The sequence below is a fragment of the Galleria mellonella genome, unplaced genomic scaffold (genome assembly GCF_026898425.1).
Source record: "Galleria mellonella isolate WM207_F2 unplaced genomic scaffold, CSIRO_AGI_GalMel_v1 utg266, whole genome shotgun sequence".
In the NCBI taxonomy this organism is placed as follows: domain Eukaryota; kingdom Metazoa; phylum Arthropoda; class Insecta; order Lepidoptera; family Pyralidae; genus Galleria; species Galleria mellonella.
This window is the reverse complement of record NW_026442061.1, coordinates 4,307,271-4,330,364: the sequence shown is the minus strand read 5'-3', so window position 1 is coordinate 4,330,364 and position 23,094 is coordinate 4,307,271. Positions and strand designations below refer to the sequence as shown.

The 23,094-nt window shown below is 38.1% G+C and overlaps 1 protein-coding gene across 1 annotated transcript; it reads right to left on the bottom strand.

The window, feature by feature from the left end:
- Positions 1–5,873: 5,873 nt before the first annotated feature.
- LOC113522199 (uncharacterized) lies at positions 5,874–12,108 on the bottom strand. The gene is made up of 2 exons (XM_052895186.1): positions 10,565–12,108; positions 5,874–7,339 (listed from the first exon to the last, which is right to left on the bottom strand). The coding sequence occupies exons 1-2, from the start codon at positions 11,138–11,140 to the stop codon at positions 6,944–6,946; spliced, it is 972 nt and encodes a 323-aa protein (XP_052751146.1). The 5' UTR covers positions 11,141–12,108; the 3' UTR covers positions 5,874–6,943.
- Between the last annotated feature and the right edge of the window lie 10,986 nt (positions 12,109–23,094).

Sequence of the window (23,094 nt, the reverse complement as noted above, 5' to 3'; positions counted from 1 at the left end):
CCACCCTTCAAACCGAAACACAGCCATGCAAACACAACTGCTTCACGGTTGAAACACGAATGGGACAGAGGTACCCAAGCAATCGACTTTTGTACAAAGTCTCCCTCTGGTATTATTATTTCAGTATGTTATTGAACGTAGGCCTCTAAGGATTCTTTTTTTTTTAGGTGAAAATGCAATTGTATGTCTAAAATGTAGTTTATATTGTCCTCCATCCCAGGTTCAAGGTGTAGGTCAAATTTTATAATGATTAAGTCACTAAAAGGTAACAAAAATATTTTACTTTCACATCATCCCATCAGTCGTTAACTGTCCACTGCTGAGCACAGGCCTCCACCATAAGGAGGGTTTTGTCAGTAGTTGCCACGCTTGGCAGGCGAGTTGGCAATCGCTGTTCGATTTTGGTGCTGTTTTAATAGGGACGCTGTTGCCTGTGTTCAACTATTAAGTTCCCTAAGTCGCATCTTTCGACGTCTACGAGAAAGGAAAGGGTGGTCCAGTCTATGCAGGGACCAAATGGCAACTCACAGATGAATACTTTCACATAAATAATGTTAAATAAGGATTTACATTTACATTACAAACTTTTTATAATTACTCCTCTCCATCCAAAGGTTGCCTGGAAGAGATTGCTTTTAGCGATAAGGTCGCCCATTGTTTTCTCACTGTGTTTATTTCTTGTAATTGTTTATATTTATAATAAGTTTACTATTGTAATCTTTTGGAGGAAACAATAAAGAGTATCTATTTATCTAAAAATAAAATATATCAGTAAATAAACCCATGTCAAGTTCAAGGCATAATGAATATTAATTAATTAATTTACATACACAATGATAAATATTGATCCAATAGGTTGTAAATATTTATTATTCTACATGACAACTAAGCAACTAATAAAATAACAATAACTCGGTAAATAATACCGGTAACCTTACGGTGACACTCATTATGAAATATTTTTAATCGACTTTTAAAGAGTAGGTTGGCGTGAATTTACTGGGTACAGAGGAATAACACCTGAGTCCTCAGGAATGGCAACGCATGCGGGGTATCATGGGCGAAACAGTATACTCTGTTATGTCCATGGTACTGCTCATGTCTATAGGCGACGGTTACTACTTTCCATCAGGTGGGCCGTCAGCTTGTTTGCTATTCTAAGTTGTATAAAAAATATATGGCAATATCTATACACTGTTCCAGTAACGAATATGTTAAAAGTATGTTATCCAAAAAAATTATATTGGATAACTGACTTTTAACCGTCGCATATAGACATACTATGACCATAACAGAATATACTGTTTCGCCCATGATACTCCCCATGCGTTGCCATTCCTGAGGACTCAGGTGTTATTCCTCTGTACCCAGTAAATTCACGCCATATCCCACCTTTCAAACCGAAACACACCCATGCAAACACAACTGCTTCACGGTTAAAACACGAATGCGACAGAGGTACCCAAGCAATCGACTTTTGTACCAAGTCTCCCTCTGGTAAAATATTCTGGTAAGATATCTCTGGTAACATATTCAAAGATAGATATCCTACCGATGTCGGGCGATATCGGAATGAGTGATGACCTTTCTCTCGCCATAAATGTCCAGAGGAATCCGATATATAGATATCGGATCGGTATTCATATTACTCAGGCCTAGACAACCTCCTGATAAATGTAGAATCAGGATCTATACTACTAAATCCCTACTCTATTTTTCAAATGAAGCATTTTAGACTTTTAATTCTACAATAAGATTGTCCCCTAAAAAACTGACTTCATTGTGGCTGAACCATTTTAATAAATAAACCACTGAAGCCTTTTTGATAAAATTTGTATGAAACTAATCTATAAGTATTTCCTTTCAGATAAAAAAAAAGAATTTTCTGAATAGGTTTACAACTGACGGAGATACGAGATAACAAACGTTAAAAAAGAAATAAATATAATATTTTGATAAATTTTCTATGAGCCCCAAATTGGTAAGTATATCGTTTCAGATAAGAAACATCAAAATCAATTTAGAACTGAAAAACTGACTTCATTGTGGTTGAACCATTTTAAAAAATAAACCACTGAAGCCTTTTTGATAAAATTTGTATGAAACTAATCTATAAGTATTTCCTTTCAGATAAAGAAAGAATTTTCTAAATAGGTTTACAACTGATGGAGATACGAGATAACAAACGTTAAAAAAGAAATAAATATAACATTTTGATAAATTTTCTATGAATCCAATTTGTAAGTATATCGTTTCAGATAAGAAATATCAAAATCAATTTAAAACTGATGGGGTTATGAGGTAACAAACAAAAAAATACAATCGAATTGAGAATCTCGCCCTTTCTGATGTCGACTAAAAAGCGCTTTATACAACTGGCATTCAGCATATATTTTTTAATGACAATAATTGTTCAGCTAAAGTTGTACACAGTACAAACTTCGTGAAAGCAAAGCTGAACTGTAAACAGGCATAGGCCCACGAGACGTACGTGTGCCAGTACAAATGTACGCATCTCTGGTATCCGAGACTTAAATTATCTTCAAAAGTTGTGTATTACGACGACAAAAGATGCGGGATAACGTCTCGAAAACAAAGCCATGCGTTTGTGCTTCGAGAGGCGTGCAGTGGAATTTTTAAACGACTTTAAAAACACGATACGAGTATAACGTGACCATTTTTTTTACCGAATAGCATATTTGTTTGAGACAAAATTGTAATTTAATTTGAAGATACCCTATTTTAGTAGCATAGAACATGTTGTTTACTGAATTTTGTACTATTGTAATCTACCAGAGGGAGACTTTGTACAAAAGTCGATTGCTTGGGCACCTCTGTTCCATACGTGTTTCAACCATGAAGCAGTTGTGTTTGCATGGCTCTGTTTCGGTTTGAAGGGTGGGATATGGCAGTGAATTTAGAGGGTACAGAGTAATAACACCTGAGTCCTCCGGAATAGCAACGGTATCATGGACGAAACAGTATACTCTGTTATGTCCATGACACTGTTCATGTCTATAGGCGACGGTTACCACTTTCCATCAGGTGGACCGTCAGCTTGATTGTCATTCTAAGTTGCATAAAAAAAAAAAATACCGAGACTGCACGAAAATATGTATCTATTTAAAGGCATTTATGTCTAAGAGGCCTAGCTTGTATCCCGGGGTTTGTTTTTTTATCCGACAAGATCTAATAGAATAGTCCCTGAGAAATTTTATCAAAACCGGATTAATACTTTAGTTCTTAAATTGGAATAACTAACTCGTTTTGCCACAATTGGAACCGGTTTTTTTATTTGTGGGACGCAATCTTTAATTATATTGGAGTATTACGTATATCTTCAACACTCTTTTTTATACAACTTAGAATGGCAAACAAGCTGATGGAAAGTGGTAACCGTCGCCTATAGACATGAGCAGTACCATGGACATAGCAGAGTATACTGTTACACTCATGATACCCACCATGCGTTGCCATTCCTGAGGACTCAAGTGTTATTCCTCTGTACCCAGTAAATCCACGCCATATCCCACCCTTCAAACCGAAACACAGCCATGCAAACACAACTGCTTCACGGTAGAAACACGAATGGGACAGAGGTGCCCAAGCAATCGACTTTTGTACAAAGCCTCCCTCTGTTTGTTAGTAATGAAACCAGTTTATTATTGTTAATAGTATTTTTATCATGTTTACATTAGCACGAGTGTTTATCAATAGCTGATTGAAGGCCGTATGACTAACTTGACATTGGTACGGAACTATAAACACTCCCAAATCTACAAAGATCTGAAATTTGAATAAATAAAATTAAAGTTGGAAAGGTAAAATGTCAATTTGGTTAAAGTGTTGTGGCCACTTTGGTTGATATTTGTTTATTTACTTGTAACAGGATACCTGACGCTTATCGGGGGGAAAGGGATTGTTAGCAATGGAGTTCCATATTGCTAGCAATATGCCAATATCAGGTCGACCTCCACGTGGTTCCCCCTGGAAACCATCGTGAACAATTCTTGTTGAATTCGTCACGGTGGGCTAACTGATCTGCTTCATCCTCATCTAACATCCTTCACTGGTGATCCACCGGTGTATATCGATAGCGCGGGTGGGGTTACCATTCCATTATTACTCATTGAAAAAAAAATTTACGCTTATTTACATAAAAAATAACTATAAAATGAAGCCACTTATAGATTTTCACCAATAGAGTTGTTTTATTTTATTTTTTCTCTTTCGAGTGGTATATTTAATAAAGGAATCTGAGCAATTGGTGGCGATTTGGCCAAAACAAAAATTGACCAATAAATTTTAACCACAGAAATTAAAATCACATGTATTCTGGGATGTCAGTGACGCTGATCATGACGATTGTCACTTTAAGTTAGGTGGCTTAGCTTCCGTCAGCTTGTTTCCCATTATAAGTTGCATAAAAACATATAAGTAAATAAACTAAATGCATTCGGGTGGTCATAGCCAAAATACGGTACATTAATGACGCTCCCTTTCTCCCCGACGCAATATGTCGGGGAGAAAGGGATTGTTAGTAATAGAGACTAACTGACCCATTGCCAGCAATATCATCAGGTCGACCTCCATGCGGCTCCCTCTGGATATCATTGTATTTAATTCTAGTGGACTTCGTCACGATGGGTTAACTGACCTGCTTTTATCGTCACCTATTATCCCTCACTGGTGCCTTGCCAGCGTATACCGATAGCACAGGCGAGGTTGACGGCGAGGAATGGCAAACAAGCTGACGGCTCACCTGATGGAAAGTGGTAACCGTCGCCTATAGATATGAGCAGTACCACGGACATAATAGAGTATACTGTTTCGCCCATGATACCCCCCATGCGTTGCCATTCCTGAGGACTCAGGTGTTATTCCTCTGTACCCTGTAAATTCACGCTTATATATTTTTATTATTGAATATGTTACAAGCTAAACTCCACTATATTATAAGGGAACATGGCTTGTTTTTATTAAAAATATATTTTATATATTTATTTCAATAACTACATATTTTTATAATGTTTGTTTTAAATGATTATCAACCGTTTCAAATGGTTATCATTATTTTACCATCCTTAACACTCGCAGGTAAAACTAGCTGCAGTTGTTACCCCCACGTATCGGTCTTTCAACCCGCGTCTGTCCTCCTCGCACCTACAAACTGCCCGTATGTTGCATCTCACCCGTGCACGCGCTGCCGAATGTCACGTAGGCAAAACTTGGCATCGCATTACGTTTTTATCAGTTGAATTAAGTAACCTATTTAACTTTCCTTGTTTATTTATAAAATTAAAGCTACATTTCACTATCGTTGCAAGGTTTTGTTTAGAAGCCAAATGGCTGAAACAAAGCCTTACCATAAACTGCAGTTTTATAATAGTTTTTTTTTTTATTTTTAATTTTATTCTATCTTTATTTGGTCTCCCAGAAATTGTTACAATGATAAGATTTATTATTAAGATTACTATCTAACATTACTATACATTACCAGAGGGAGACTACAAAAGTGGTCTGCTTGGGCACCTCTGTCCCATTCGTGTTTCAACCGTGAAGCAGTTGTTTACATGGTTGTGTTTCAGTTTGAAGGGTGAGACAGGCAGTGAATTTACAGGGTACAGAGTAATAACACCCGAGTCCTCAGGAATTGCAACGCATGGGGGGTATCGTGGGCGAAACAGTATACTCTGTTATGTCCATAGTACTGCTCATGTCTATAGGTGACGGTTACCACTTTCCATCAGGTGAGCTGTCAGCTTGTTTGTCATTCTAAGTTGTATAAAAACATCTATTCATACATAGTGTATAATCATTTTAGGGGAAACACAGCATGCTAATTAACTTTATTTTAAATAAATCATACTGAATACATTAAAAGATTTAATATACAATAATAACAATTTAATATATAATATTATATTATATTTTATATACACATAATATTGTATTTTAAACATAATATTCAATCGTATCTGCCCAGCCCATAAGGGACGCTGCGTGAATATAGCATCAAAAATGTACATTTATCTACAGTGAATACAAACAAACAATATCAAGATCATTATTGGAATGTCGTTTAAATATTAAAACTTAATTGTAACTTAAAAACTTAAATACACTTATCTATGGAATAAGCAGACTTTAAAAATTTACCTTCATATTAATTACTTAAGTATCAAATTTCAGTGCAATCATAATAAAACACATGTAATTTAAGATTAGTGTACCAGAAACTTCATTTTCAAACATTACATGACAAAAATAAATATTTTTATTTTGAAAATCCAGTTGTTTAGATTTACAATGAAAAAAAGAATTAAAATGAAAAACTAAACTTCCAAATCGATTTTGAAAAATTTCAATACTACAATACCAATTTGAAAGTAAATCCTTACAAATAAAAGAAAGGTTTCTCCAAATCAGTTCAGGCGTCTTCGAGTGATTGGTAAACATACAAAAAACAAGAAAGATTTGAGGACCGCCGTTTTTTGAAGTCATTTAAAAATCATACACGCTATAGTGCACACGTGTTTTGCAAGTACACTGTACAAGTATACAATTTTGTTTTTTACCAGAGGGAGACTTTGTACAAAAGTCGTTTGCTTGGATACCTCTGTCCCGTTCGTGTTTGAACCGTAAAGCAGTTGTGTTTGCATGGCTGTGTTTCGGTTTGAAGGGTGGGATATGGCGTGAATTTACTGGGTACAGAGGAATAACACCTGAGTACTCAGGAATGGCAACGCATGGGGTTATCGTAGGCAAAACAGTATACTCTGTTATGTCCATGGTACTGCTCATGTCTATAGGCGACGGTTAGCACTTTCTATCAGGTGGCCCGTCAGCTTGTTTGCCATTCTAAGTTGCATAAAAAATACAAAGGGAAGTATGAGTACTTATTAATGTAAGTCTTTATAAAAACTTAAATACTAAATAAAATTCATTGAGCGTCACCATTATTCAGAACGGCAGACGCGATCAAACTGACAATTTGTGGTTGCAGAACTATGGCTTTCTTCTGAGGCAGCGTCCGCAGAAGGGCTGCTATATATTTACCGAAACTATCAAAGCAGTCTTCACCCACTTTTGTTTCCATAGAATCAGTAAGTAGCTCATTTTCTTCCATTCGAAGCCTCTTCGACGATGCCACAGACCAATCCCGAGCTCTTTTCACAGCTTTGCCTGCTGACGATTCGGAGTCGTTCTCGCTACCTGTGTCGTCTTGACTGGACCCGGGTACAGATAATAAATCCGCTGTTACATTTTTGGACCATATTGAATCGTCGGAATCATCGACTGTTTCCGTTTCCCTCTTCACCACACCATTGTTTATTACCTGAAAAACGTATATGTTAATACGTTATGTAAATGTTATGTTAAGTTATGAGTCATGTACTGTGAAGTCAAGGTTAATGTGCAGTGTTGAAGAAAATACGATTTCAAATTAATTTAACTAACTAGCTATGACTTGCGGTTTTGCGTTCTGTTAAGCCCCTTTTTTTTTGATGGGTGAAAATGGTATGGTAACCCCGCCTGCCCTAACGGGATACGCTGGTGGAGCACCAGTGAAGTGTGATAGATGAGAATGAAAACAGGCCAGTTAGCCCATCATGATGAATTCATCAGGAATTAACCATGATAGTTTCCAGGTGGAACCGCGAGGAGGTCGACCTGGTTAGGTATATTGCTAGCAATGGGATTCTCAGTCTCCATTACTAACAATCCCTTTCCCCGTGTTAAGCCCCTTTTATCATCGTACCGCTCGCGGTCGACAGGAAATCCATCCTCATACGCTCGAACCCAAATGGACCCGTACAGTGCAGTTTCAAAGAAATATTCTCCCGCGAACGCAAAGGTTTGAACGAGGCCTCTGCCGAAGTTTTTCTTAGAGACTACAATATGAGTTATTTTCAAAAAGAGTGTGTTAAGGTTTTTTTTAATGGACGATAATGGAATGGTAACCCCGCCTGTGCTATTGGTATACACCGGCGGGGCACCAGTAAGGGATGACAAGTGAGAATGAAGCAGGTCAGTTAGCCCATCCTGACAAATTCAACAACGAATCAATCATGATGGTTTCCAGGGGGAACCGCGTGGAGGTCGACCTGATAGGGTTTATTGCTAGCAATGAGGTTGCTAATCCCCATTACTAACAATCCCTTCTCCCCCCAGTGTATTACGGTTTGTTCAGGGTCAATAACGTGCGCGTGACACCTCTAGTGTTTTTTTTTTATGGGTGAAAATGGTATGGTAACCCTTCCCGCGCTAACGGGATACGCTGGCGGAACACCAGTGAAGGGTGATAGGTGAGAATGAAAACACGCCAGTTAGCCCATCATGATGAATTCATCAGGAATAAATCATGAGAGTTTCCAGGGGGAACCGCGAGGAGGTCGACCTGGTTGGGTATATTGCTAGAAATGGGATTCTCAGTCTCCATTGCTAACAATCCCTTTCCCCCCATATCTAGTGTTGCAGGCGTCCATAGGCTACAGTAATGTGTTTACCATCAGACGGGCTGTATGCTTCTTTGGCGTGGTATAAAATAAAAATACAGTGGTACTTATTTTTAAATTGCGACATTTACGACACGACAGTAAAATGACTCATGTCGTATGTCATTATTAAAATTCCATATAAAGAAAGTCGCAAACAACAATTAAATCGGTTTTATGTAAAATTATACAAGACTTACCTATGTATTGTGCAAACCTATATTAATATTGTACAGAGGAAAGATTTTACTGTTTGTTTGTGATGGATTTTTTTTTATACAACTTAGAATGGCAAACAAGCTGACGGCCCACCTGATGGAAAGTGGTATCCGTCGCCTATAGACATGAGCAGTACCGTGGACATAACAGAGTATACTGTTTCGCCCATGATACACCCCCCATGCGTTGCCATTCCTGAGGACTCAGGTGTTATTCCTCTGTACCCAGTAAATTCACGCCATATCCCACCCTTCAAACCGAAATACAGCCATGCAAACACAACTGCTTCACGGTTGAAACACGAATGGGACAGAGGTACCCAAGCAATCGACTTTTGTACAGTCTCCCTCTCCCTACGCAGAAACTACACAAGAGGTTTTAAAAATTCTGTCACTTTTAGAAAGCTACTTTATCAGTCAGTAATCTAGGCTATATATTATTTTTGAAAATTCTATCCACCCGTGCGAAGCCGGGGCGGATCGCTAGTGTAAATGCTGCGACATACATGGTGAAAATATATTTTCGTATTTTATCTTTTGTATTATATTTAAAAAAGTGTAAATAATCTGATTGTATAAACTCATTTGTTAATTTACGTGTGTCATAAATGGCTCAAATAAAGTGTTTATCTATCTATCTATCTAAATATATTTATATTCTAGTAGGTAACAAATATAGATATGGGTGTACTTTTTTTTAATAGATGATAATGAAATGGTAACCACCCGCGCGAACGGTATACACCGACGGGGCACCAGTGGGAGATGATACGTGAGAATGAATGCAGGTCAGTTGACCCACCATGATGAATTCGACAAGAATTAACCATAATGGTTTCCAGGGGGAACTGCGTGGAGCTCGACCTGAGAGGGTATATTGCTAATGAGGCTATTAGTCCTCATTACTAACAATCCCTTTCCCCCCGCGCAAGCGGGGTTACCATTCCATTATCACCCATTAAAAAAAACAAGTAGTTGAATGCGCTTTCGATTCCTCTGATGTTACATGTATTACTGAACTGCGTGACTGCTTATCATCGGGGGAAGGGATTATTTGTAATAAATAACCCCCCTTGCCAATAGTATACCCTGTCAGGTCGACCATCCATCCTCACTCCTCTTGACAACGTCGTCACGATATGGAAGCTGAACTAACTTCATCTTCTCCTATCTTCACTTACTAATACTTCACCAGCTTATACTGATAATAAGTATTTCTATGTTTTTTTTTTAAACACAGGGGGCAAACAAGCATGCGGCTCACCTGGTGGTAAGTGACTACCGCCGCCCATGATCACCCACAACACCAACGGCATTGCAGGTGTGCTGCCGGCCTTTTGAAAAGGAATATACTCTTTTCTTGAAGGTTATGTTGTCGTATCGGTTCGGTAATACTGCTGCTGGAAGTTGATTCCAAAGAGTGGTTGTGCGTGGAAGAAAGTGCCTTGAAAAACGCACGGTGGAGGACCGCCACTCCATCTTAAAGATTCTCTTACTATCAGGCAGGTCATACGCTTGACTGCCTTATCCTTACATAAACACCACTAGAGGGAGACTTTGTACAAAAGTCATTTGCGTGAAGCAGTTGTTTTTGCATGGCTGTGTTTCAGTTTGAAGGATGGGAAATGGCTATGAATTTACAGGGTACAGAGGAATAACACTTGAGCCTTAACAAATGGAGGGTAACACATGGAGGGTACCATGGGCGAAACGGTATACTCTGTTATGTCCATGCTACTGCTCATGTCTACAACGGTGACGGTTGCAACTTTCCATCAGGTGGGCCGTCAGCTTGTTTGCCATTCTAAGTTGTATAAAAAATAATGTAACAAACAGTTAGGTGCTCACCAACTTAGCTTGACTAGGAACATGCTTGAACTGCAAATGTGGCCTTATGAACGAGTCCATTTTGTTGAACCATATCACTGTCGGTTTATATGCATCGGTTTCTTCTCCGGAACTGTTAATTAAACTATTCGCTATCTTCTTCAATTCCTGACAATAAGAGTTCCTCAAGTTCTTAAACTTGATCATCACGTGGCGCGCCTCGAAATTCTCAATGTTCAACTTCTTGGCTATCCGTGCCGCTGCTTTAGCTCTCTTCTCTCTGTTTCTGTAATCTTGTATGGACGTGTTCCATAAGCATTGTTCTTTCCGATATAGATCAATGAGTTCCAATGTCTTCTCGTCGCTTATCCTCAGTATTGAATACTGCGTCTGCTCGGTCATGGTTCGTACGCAGTTCGGTGTAAGTAGATGACAGACGGAGCGAGCGCGTGAGTCCAAGCTTACGTATAGCCGCGTAGCGTGGCCACGCTTCACTGAGGACTGAGAGAGAAGGCAGGATAGCGGCGTGGAGCGGCAACGACGCCAGCGTGCTGCGAGCGTGACTAGTGTTGTTTCGAATCGGCATTTTCCGTTCATTTTGGTATTCGAGCATTTTGAAATTTAAAAGAATCAAGTCCTAGTTCGTGTTAGAAGTCTCGAACTAGGATTTGATTTGGGCAAGTGTTTTAAGCTAATAATCGTTGTTCAGTCTTATACTCAATTGTTCGTTAAGTAAAAAAAAAGAAAAATAAATACAATTAAGTTTTTTTATCGTTAAAATATGTGTACACAACGCAAAAGTTTAAAATTAACTAAAATAAATGAAACTATAAAACAGAAATATAAAAACTTACGCTAAAGACTTTACTAATATTTAAATAAAGCAAGTGTATCCGAATATCGTATATCCGTACTCTGTACATAGTATATTCAAATAATTGAGGACTTAGAAGCTATTAGATTCCGTACCCGAATCAGTCTGACTTGATACATCATTAAACGTTCCATTGGTAACCATTCCATTGGACACACAATAACGTTTTTTTATGGGGTGGTAATGAAATGGTAACCCCGTCTGCGCTATCGGTATACGCTGGCATACGAGTATACGTATCGGTATACGGGGCACCACTGAGGGATAATAGATGAAGATGGGAGCAGGTCTAATGGTTTATCGTGAAGAATTGAACAAAAATTAATCACGATGATTTTAAAGGGGAACCGCGTGGAGGTCGATCTGATAAGGTATATTGCTACCGCTATTGCTATAGGGCCGTTAGCTCTCATTAGGTACAACCGAATTGCTTCCCCCGCACAATAGATTTATCTATATTGTTTTTTTAAAAAGAACGATTTTAAAATAGTGTTGTGAATCGTAATTTTTGTATTTATACTCGAATAAATCAGTGTAAATTAAGGACTATTCGAGAATAAAGGTTATTATGTTGTAATACATACATCCTTTTCACACTCATGTGAACTCATTAACAAATGTGAGATAGAGAATAGCGCGCCTAAGATGTGGACAGCACACGCCGTATGCCTAAATTATTAAAAAAAAAATAAACACTCTCCTAAATATTATTTGACGAAACAAAAGCCAAATATTTATCACATCGCAGCGTCAATTTATTTTTAATGGCAACTAAAAGTAAATCGTTGATAAAAATAACAGAAATAACATTTTCCTTTTTCATTTATAAAATTAGGCACAAGTGTTTATTATGACAGCTACAATATCTCCTATAAATACTTATCTTTATACTGTACATGTGTAAGATAGGTATAGGATTTCTTTAAAAAAACAATAATACCGCAAGGAATAATCAACCTACACAAAGTGCAGCCAATGCGTTGCGTCAGCCGAGTGGCGTGACTTGACGTCAACGGGTTGAATGCACTCAAATTATACCTCTCCCACATTCTAATAAGGTGCATTATAATATTGCACGTTGTAAATAACATTAATTGCATTAGAATATAGACCTTATGCGTCTAGAAATATGAGTGTACAGCGGGAAAGTATAGACAAAGGTGCCGCCACTGAGTCTGCCGAGCTAATATGTTCTTGAAAGTCGTTTCACACTTGATAAAGTTGATAAGATAGTTTTTTTTTTAATGTTATCTACTCAATAAGTACCTAGAATGGTGATTATGTTTTTTGTATTGAATCGTAGAAAAAGCAACAATCATTTTATAGGAAAATTGTGTTTATTTTTTTCTTAGTTTCTTTAAACCAGAAGGAGACTTTGTACAAAAGTCGATTGCTTGGATACCTCTGTTCCATTCGTGTTTCAACCGTGAAGCAGTTGTGTTTGCATGACTGTGTTTCGGTTTGAAGGATGGGATATGGCGTGAATTTACAGGGTACAGAGGAATAACACCTGAGTTCTCAGGAATGGCAACGCATGGGGGGTATCATGGGCGAAACAGTATACTATGTTATGTCCATGGTACTGCTCATGTCGGCTGGCGACGGTTACCATTTTCCATCAGGTGGACCGTCAGCTTGTTTGCCATTCTAAGTTGTATAAAAAAAAAAATTTAAAAATAAAAAAGATTTAGGTAGTTCCTTTTTTTGTACCGCTGAGGTGGCAAACAAGCATATGACCCATCTGACAGTAAGCGGTTATGCTATGAACGCCTGTAATACCAGGGGCATTACGTTACCAATCCTGTGGAAATCTCTTTACCTCTTTTTTGAAGAACTCCATGCTGTAGTCTCTTGAAAGGACCTCGTCAGGGAGCTCATTCCTGAGTATTCGTTGGAGACATCTGTCTGTATCTGGAGACACTGTAGGGTATAAAAGTGAACTCCCTGTCGATGGCGAGCCGTACGATGGTAGAAAGAGTTCATACAGCGTGCTAATAAAGGTGATAAGTTAAATAGTTTATTTGGCACTTCACGTGCTATGCTCACAGACCTTATCACCCCTTATCATACGAATAATATGGTATGACAGTCTACAGGATTATTACGTATTCACACAATAGGGTTGTCACCTTTTAATTAGACAAATAAAATATTTATACTCATTGTTGAAAGACGAAATAAAAATAAAGTATATTTTTATCAAGTCTATCAAAACTGACAAATAATTCTCACTCCCGAAATTACAGTCAAATGTCACTTGACGATCTACATAGAAAAAAAAACCTAGAAAAAAAAAAACAAATTAAGTAGTTTATTCCATTGATATAATACGAATCTCTCTTTTCATTTAAGAGTTTCCTCTTGTCGGTGCAAATGATTCATGCATCTTCTTCCAGCCAGTTCTATCCCAGGCCACATCCTTGACCTCCCTATACGACATGACACCTAGTGTTTCCTTTATCTGTCCCATGTAGTTATTCCTCGGTCTTTCTTTTCCTCTTTTGCCCTTTATTTTACATTCTGCTAGGCTCTTTAAAAAATTGTCATGTTGTATAAGTTGACCCAGTATTTTGCTTCTTCTATTCTATTAAATTTATACAGAATAATGTCAAATTAGTTTAAAAATCAATACTTTGTTAAAAGGGATCACACGGGTAATCTCATAATATAAGATTACCGGGGGGAAAAGGATTGTTAGTAATGGAGATTGAGAATCCCATTGCTAGCAATATATCCAACCAGGTCGACCTCCTCGCGGTTCCCTCTGGAAACTATCATGGTTAATTCCTGATGAATTCATCATGACGGACTAACTGGCCTGTTTTCATTCTCATCTATCACCCTTCACTGGTGCTCCACCGGCGTATCCCGTTAGCGCAGGCGGGGTTACCATACCATTTTCACCCATTAAATAAAAAATATAAGATTACCCGTGTGATCCCTGTACAGAAAAGGCCACGCCTTCCTTTGCCAAGCGTGTCGTAAGCGGCGACTAAGGGAGAGCGAGGGATGGGCAGCAGCGTCCCTCTTAAAACATCTCCAAAGCCTAACTGCGGTTGCTAATCCGCCTGCCAAGCGTGGCAACTACTGGCAAAACCTCCCTTTGTCCCTGTTCTCTGCTGAACATAAGATTCCCCGGCTTATGTCCACTGCTAATATGTTAATGATGTTTATAAAACAACGGTGGCAACCCTAGCCGTGCATTCGACGCCCGAGCCGGCTGCTACTGTACGCTGCGTCCAATCAACCGGTCAACTGTGCGACTGCCTATAATATCCTTGAATTTGTAAATGATAAGATTATATCAATTAGCAATTATATCTATTACACATGTATATATTTTTATTACACAATTATTCAAAAAAGTCCATGAGTGTTATGTTTTTATGTTTTTATTTTTTTTTATTTGAACAGGACTTCTACATATAACAAGAAATTTTTCCAAAAAAAATTTTTTTATACCACTGAGGCGGCAAACGAGCATACGGCCCACCTGATGGTAAGCGGTTACCGTAGCCTATGAACGCCTGCAATACCAGGGGTATTACGCGCGCGTTGCCGACCCTGAAGAAACTGGACTACTCTGTCATAAGAATGTGTTTTACAACTAAAAACCGACTTCAATCGTGTCAAATATTTTTTTTATTTAAAAAATCCAGTTATTTTGATTTAAAAACTAAACTACGGATTTTGATAACACTTTTATGAAACCAATCTGAAAGTATATTTACCAGAAGGAGACTTTTTACAAAAGTCGATTGCTTAGGTACCTCAGTCCCATTCGTGTTTCTACCGTAAAGCAGTTGTGTTTGCATGGCTATGTTTCGGTTTGAAGGGTGGGATATGACAGTGAATTTACAGGGTACAGAGACATAACACCTGAGTCCTCAGGAATGGCAACGCATAGGGAGTATTATGGGCGAAACAGTATACTCCGTTATGTCCATGGTACAGCTCATGTCTATAGGCGACAGTTACCACTTTCCATCAGGTGGGTCGTCAGCTTGTTTACCATTCTAAGTTGTATAAAAAAAAATATATTCTTTCAGATAAAAATGAATTTGCCAAATCGGTCTAGGGGTCTTCGAATAACTGATGAAGATACATAAAAGTGTTGTATGAGTCAACTAAGGGAGGACAAGGGATGGGCAGCAGCGTCCCTCTTAAAAAAAATTCCAAAGTCTAACTGCGGTTGCTAATCCGCCTGCTAAGCGTGACAGCTACTGACAAAACCCCTCAGGGGAGGCTTATGTTCAGCAGTGGACAGTTAAAGGATGATATGATGACCATGATGACGATATATAAATAAATAAAGATTCCAACGAATTCCGCACTCTCCTTTTTTGATGTCGGTTAAAAATTAAAAAAAAAAATATGATTGAGAAAAAGGTCAAAGATATCATCGTAACACATAGCTTCAAAAGAATAGTCGGGTTGATAACCTCCTTTTCGTGATCGGTTAAAAGTGACCTTGAAATTAAAAATATTTCTACACAATTGCACAAATAAAAAGAACCACTTCAGATAAGGCGGTCGTGTAATGCTCGAAATGTATGAATCATATACCGACTTCACGGATTTGCCATTTGATAATTTCACCGTGTAACGTAGGCACATTATTTCATTTTATAGCCACCTCATGTTTGCTGTAATGCAAGAATTATACGTGTCATACAATCAATGAGTCATACATATATGATCGTAACAGGTGTTAACTGCCCACCAGGTGTAGACTTCCTTCTACACTTGGTGTAGAAGGAAGGGGGGGGGGGGGTTAAATGGATGATAATGGAATGGTAACCCCACCCGCGCCATCGGTATACACCGGCGGGGCACCAGTGAAGGATGATAGGTGAGGTGATAAAGTAGGTCAGTTAGCCCATCGTGACGAATTCAACAAGAATTGTTCACGATGGTTTCCAGGGGGAACCACGCGGAGGTCGACCCAATAAGGTATATTGCTAGCAATGGGGCTGTCAAACTCCATTGCTAACAATCCTTTTCCCGAGGGGGGGGGGGGGGGGTTGAATGATAATGGAATGGTAACCCCGCTTGCGCTAACGGTATACGCTGGTGGGGCACCAGTGAGGAATGATAAGTGAGAATGAAGTCAGTTAGCCCATTGTGATGAATATACCAAGCATTCAGCGCAATGGATTCCAGGAGGGACCGCGTGGATAGATAGGGTATATTGCAAGCAATGGGGCTGGTAGTCCGCAAACTAATAATCCCATCCCCTCTGGCAGACAGGTTGGACCTTTCTAGGATCATTTGCTTGTCTGTCTGTCCATCCATCTGTCACAGCCACTTTGCTCTGAAACTACTGGACGGGCTTATGGGGGCGATTATGTTCAGGAGTGGACAGCAAACAACAAATTTGCATCAGACTTATGGGATAAAGATAACAAACTTACAGAATCTTCACCACACGAGTTTAACCTGTACTTGTTTAGTTTATATTCTATACAAATAACAATGCCAGCAATCTCATTGGGGTAAAAATTAATCGTCATAGATGATTAATTTTTACCCCAATGAGATTGCTGGCATTGTCGCGACATCGGCAATCTTCGTGACTCTTCGGTTCCCTTCGTATCGATGGACTATTTTGTTGTTGACGCGTTTGCATTTTTATGCGCATCGACAAAATAGCGTCGTAAAAAATAGGCCAAAACATGATTAAAATATTATTTGTTTTATTTGGTAGATATCGAGGTATCGGTATTTGTGTGGGAGGTAAAGTAGTATCTCATCTGACGCCTTATCAAAAAACTCTCGTGTTTTATGATAATCTTTGTAAAGATTAAATATTTTAGGTTTCATGTATGAGTCTGGAACCTTCGTATACATATGTATGAGACAGTTTACGAAAGTGAACAATAATCATTCTTTGTTGTTTTTACATAAAGCGTTTTAGTTACAAAGAATCAACACAAAAGAAGACAGATTGCAGTACAAACTACCTCCAAACCTAGGCCAAGTCTATATTTTAGATAAATACAGAATGTATGTAGGTATAGTGCATTTAACAAGGTGTTCTTTCTGTCTACCTCTTATAAGATTTGGCGTGATGTTTATGCTTAAAATTGTTTTGTACATTAAAAATAGAACATCTTTAATTTTCTCTATTGCTGCAGGGTGAAACTTGAAACTCTAATCTTGTTTCAAAATATGAAAATTTTAACATACATTTTCTTTTCAAATCTGAATTGACTTACCAGAGGGAGACTTTGTACAAAAGTCGATTGCTTGGGTACCTCTGTTCCATTCGTGTTTCAACCGTGAAGCAGTTGTGTTTGCATGGCTGTGTTTCGGTTTGAAGGGTGGGATATGGTGTGAATACATGGTACATAATAGTATGTGTGGTAACCGTCGCCTATAGACATGAGCAGTACCATGGACATAACAGAGTATACTGTTTCGCCCATGATACCCTCCATTCCTGAGGACAGGTGTTATTCCTCTGTACCCAGTAAATTCACGCCATATCCCACCCTTCAAACCGAAACACAGCCATGCAAACACAACTGCTTCACGGTTGAAACACGAATAGGACAGAGGTGCCCAAGCAATCGACTTTTGTACAAAGTGTCCCTCTGGTACCTGAAACTATTATTAAATTGGATACGCAAGGCATTGCAGGCCCCCGAGTATACCGGAACCGCTGACTCGCCGAATACAACGATGCACAATACGCTTTAAATAGTGTTATAGTTGCAGTTTAAGTAATGATGAAATTTTAACAATTGCCCACTAAGCTGAACATAGAATATTGTGACTAAAACGAATGTAACGGATATGAGTAAGCCCGTTTCTTTATAACTTTGATAAACTCGTTTCCTTTATAAAATATATTTTATGATATGTGTAACATAATGTTTATCTTAATTATAATTAAACTACCTGTTTCCTTTGACTTTGTCCGGAACTTATTACCTCTTATTTCCGTGGGAATCTTAAGAAACCTCTTCTTAGCACTCCGAGAGTGTCTGCTCAATAACGTTCATTCGAACTTCATGTCAGAGGGAAAAAGAATTGTTAGCAATGAAGTTTGACAGCCCCATTGCTAGCAATATACCCTATTAGGTCGACCTCCACGTGATTTCTCCTGGAAACCATCGTGAACAATTCTTGTTGAATTCGTCACGATGAGGCTAACTAACTTGCTTTATTCTCACCTTTCACCTCCCACTGGTACCTCGCCAGTATATACCGATGGCGGAGGCGGGGTTACCATTACATTATCACCCATTAAAAAAAAATTACGGCCAAAAATATAACATACAAAAGGCGGACTTATACCATACGTGTAGTTCCATTCTCTTCTAGTCAACCTTTGGAACAATAGAAATTTAATTATATTCTAACTAATACGCCCTTCTACTTCAGCTTGCCAATCCTTCAAGACATATCACTTTGACTTGATTCTCATTCAAAATCTTAATACGACGACATTCTGTATTTATTTGTGTCGTAAGATACATGCTTGACAATATTACTCTTAGCGTAGAATAATAAAATACGACTTGATTAAATATGGGTACGGTTTGTATCAGACATGTACCATGCGTAGAAAATAGCGGACGCATTTGAAACGAGCGTAATAAACCTATAGGTGGAAATGCCATGCAAGCAAAGCACAAATATATGTATTTTTTATGCAACTTAGAATGGCAAACAAGCTGAAAGTCCACTTGGTGGAAAGTGGTAACTGTCGCCTATAGACATGAGCAGTACCATGGACATAACAGAGTATACTGTTCCACCCATGCGTTGCCATTCCTGAAGACTCGGGTATTATTTCTCTGTACCCTGTAAATTCACTGCTATATCTCACTCTTCAAACCGAAACACAGTCTTGCAAGCACAACTGTTTCACGGTAGAAACACGAATGGGACAGAAGTGCCGAAGCAAAAGACTTTTGTACAAAGTCTCCCTCTGGTAAATAGAGAAATATAATAATAGAGAAATAGTTTCATGCTAATTCTTTTTCGCTGAATCTGTTCAATAAATTGAATGGAAGGGTTAAAAAACCTCCTCACTCCGAACCGGGGAAAAAAGATTTTTGAGTAGCGAGTCCGTACGGGTAAAAGCAGTACTCAAAAGCATTGCAGGGAGTGAGTGGATACAGGTGGCTTAGGACCGTTCCTTATTGCAGTCTATGGATGAGGTCTGTGCCCAGCAGTGGACGGAGAATGGTTGAAATGATGATATTGATGATATTTACCAGTGAAGTTCAAAGATATAGGAATTTTTCCCCTAAAATTACATGGCGTAGCTAATATACGTGATACGGACAAAATGGCTTGTATTGTAAAGAAGACACGGTTTGTCCGGAAGACATGTTCCATGTTCCACGTCACATATACAGGTTCCAGCACGATTTATATTTGCGGGTAGGCAGTAAACCGCGGGCACCTGGTGCCGGGAGCCGTAAATTTCCGAATCATTTGTGCGATTGTGACTGTTCGGAGAGAATTGTCTATGGTTGTAGACGAGCGGTTCAAAGAAGCACTTTGTGTTCTACTATCCAAAAGCATTGTATGTTTTTTTGCTGTTGAATGTAAAAGTATTTTGTTATAATAATTAATATCATATTTTATGTATTTGTCACATCTTACCCTAGGTCGCCTGCATTTAAGTTTTTTATTTGATAAGGGTGAAAATGGTAGCCTGATGAATATGAATATTTGTAAGATAGAAGGAAGGAGGGGAAGAGAGAGACCCCGCCTGCGTTAACAAGAGATAAAAGTCGCTGGCAAGAGCTCCACCGACAAGAGAGCAGCTCTTAAATAGGATAGATAGATAGAATGTTTGAGTCAAGAATATCCGTTGCTAAATGTAACAAAAGAGGTTTTTCTGTCAAACAGATGTATTGTGATTGATGAATTTTGACAGATATCTAAATATACGAAAACATAAAAGTGTTCTGGAATGCGAGAAAGAGGAGTGGGGAGGCCAGGTAAGCGCAGGAGCCCATCATGATGAATTCATCATCTGTGAATTAACCAACGAAACCCCGTGATAGTTTCAGCGCGTCGTAATCAAGTTTCTCTCGAAACTCGGCAAGAACCGCGATCTCAGAACAGTTTATGGGGATGATGCTGTGAAGGAACCTCCACAAGTGGCTAAAAAGATTCAGAGAGGGCCCATTGCTAGCGAAAACGTGGAAAGAATTCTGTCTCCGTCGTTTAACGGTCAACAATCCCTTTTTGGGCAAAACCCCACGAAATTCACGAACTTTTGCGCCAAGATTCTAACTCTTTATATTTTCTTGTCAAAAACCAAATTGGTATGTAAATGAGATCTACTCTAGGTAGTCTGCATTTATGTAAGTCTTTTTATTTGGTGTTATAAGAATGAAACTTAGGAAAAGGATGGAGATTAAAAGTATTTTTTTTTAAATGGATGATAATGGAATAAGGTAACCCCACATGCATCTTCTTCCAGCCAGTTCTATCCCAGGCCATATCCTTTATCTCCCTATACGACATGACACCTAGTGTTTCTTGTATCTGTCCCATGTAGTTATTCCTCGGTCTTCCTCTTCCTCTTTTGCCCATAAAATGACTTACAAGGAACAAATTTATGTGTTATTATTTAACAATGATTTTTTATAATTTTTATTATGTATGATACAATGTATTTTGTGAGGAAAAAATGAAGTAGGTCAGTATTTTAAACCGCCCATCGTGACGCCGTGAAGGACTTCAACAATACCAAATGATATTATTCACGATGGATTTCCACACGAAATACCTGGAACCAATACATATAATAAAATCGTAACTGGTCGCTGACTGTACATAGAAGGTATATAAAAAATATAAGACTTGTCAAAGATTCGGACTTCTAAGAATCAATGCAATGGGGCTGTCAAAGTCCATTGCTAAAAATAATTCTTTAAGGAACAAATTCTTAAACTCAACCCAAAACCAATAAAAAGTATTGCAAAAAAACAGTGCAGTGAAATATAGTCAGCCTGATGAATATGAAAATTGACCATAATATTTGTAGAAGGAAGGAGGGCCGATATAACTAAAAATAAAAATAAAAACAACGTCTTCTTAGATACAGACCAAGGAACAATTAACCTAAAATGTTCAATAAAATTGAAATTACATCAGGCAGATCAAGGATCCAGGAGCTGGTGTCGTGAATCGTATCAAGAGATGAAGGGACTCGCTGAAAATCGAAAAAATAGTGAGTGGACAAAAAATTATAATATATATACGACAAATCACCCATCAGGAAAAGCTCCATAATAAAGTCCGACATCCAGAGCGCAAGCATCTTCAAAAAATCAGATAATGATAGATAGATAGAATGTTTGAGTCAAGAATATCCACTGCTAAATGTAACAAAGGAAGACAACTTTTTCGTGTTTTTCTTGATTGTTTGTCAACTGGCGAACCTACTTACTGTCGAAGAACAAGATTTATTGTGACTTCTCTTAACAGTCATAAATAATAGACAAGTAAGCAAGACTGAGGAGTTTATGACAGATATCCTAATATATAGTAATCTTATACTACGACATTTGTATACCTGAAATTGTTCAACAGATTTTAACAAAATTTTGTAAATATGTATTATTTATTGAGATATTATGCCATCAAAAGAATTTAAATAGAAATAGTTCTATCCAAACTTACCCCGATAAGTGACTTTTTCATGGAAAGCCACAAAAAACTTAAAACGTGTCCATGGGCTCGTCGATAAAGTGCAACTAATTCATGCATCTTCTTCCATGCAACAGCTCTATCCAGATGTGCCATATCCTTTGTAATCTCCCTATACGACATGAAATTACAGCGAAAGGAATACTAGTGTTTCTTGTATCTGTCCCATTTCCCAGCCAGTAAGTTATTCCTCGGTCTTCCTCTTCCTCTTTTGCCCATAAAATGACTTACAAGGAACAAATTTACGTGTTATTATTTAACAATGATTTTTTATGATTTTTATTATGTAGTATCTATTCTATACAATGTATTTTGCTTTGGATAAAATAAATAAGTAAATAAATACGTTTGCCGGATTAGCTAGCCTATATTTTAAACCGCTCGTCTGTTCGCCCAGTTCCGACAACCCTCCCCTACCTATTGCGCTTCATCGCCGTGAAGGACTGGGGTGATGATGCAATACCAAATGATATTCACCAATACGCGACTCTGTATATTGATGAGCCACTATGACGGTACACGAAATACCTGGAGTAACTGAAGAATCAATACATATAATAAAATCGTAACTGGTCGCTGTCTGTACATAGAAGGTATATAAAAAATACTATTGTTGAAGACTTTATGAACCCAATAGAATGGGTTCTATTGGATTCATAAAGTCCTCAAAGTGTTTTGGGAAACAATGATTTTTTTAATTTTTGTCCGTTTGTCTATACGTTTGTGCCCGCTAATCTCAGAAACAGCTTAACCGATTTGAACACAGTTTTCACTAATGCGTTGCGGTTTACTTCACTTATCATTTTGTATTTGTTTTATTTCAATCGGTTTATAAATAAAAAAGTTATATCAATCTAAAGAATCACATATAAAATGCTATAAAATAAGCGATAAGTTGAATTGGCTGTAATTTTATGAAGGTTTTTTTTTATATAACTTAAAATGGCAAAATTGTATAAAAAAAGAAGCTGACGGCCCACCTGATGGAAAGTGG

Coding starts and splice junctions, on each gene's coding strand:
- LOC113522199 (XM_052895186.1), bottom strand. CDS start 11,140: ATGAACGGAAAATGCCGATTCGAAACAACACTAGTCACGCTCGCAGCA. Junction 7,340..10,564: donor TTCCTAGTCAAGCTAAGTTG/GTGAGCACCTAA, acceptor TACGTTTTTCAG/GTAATAAACAATGGTGTGGT.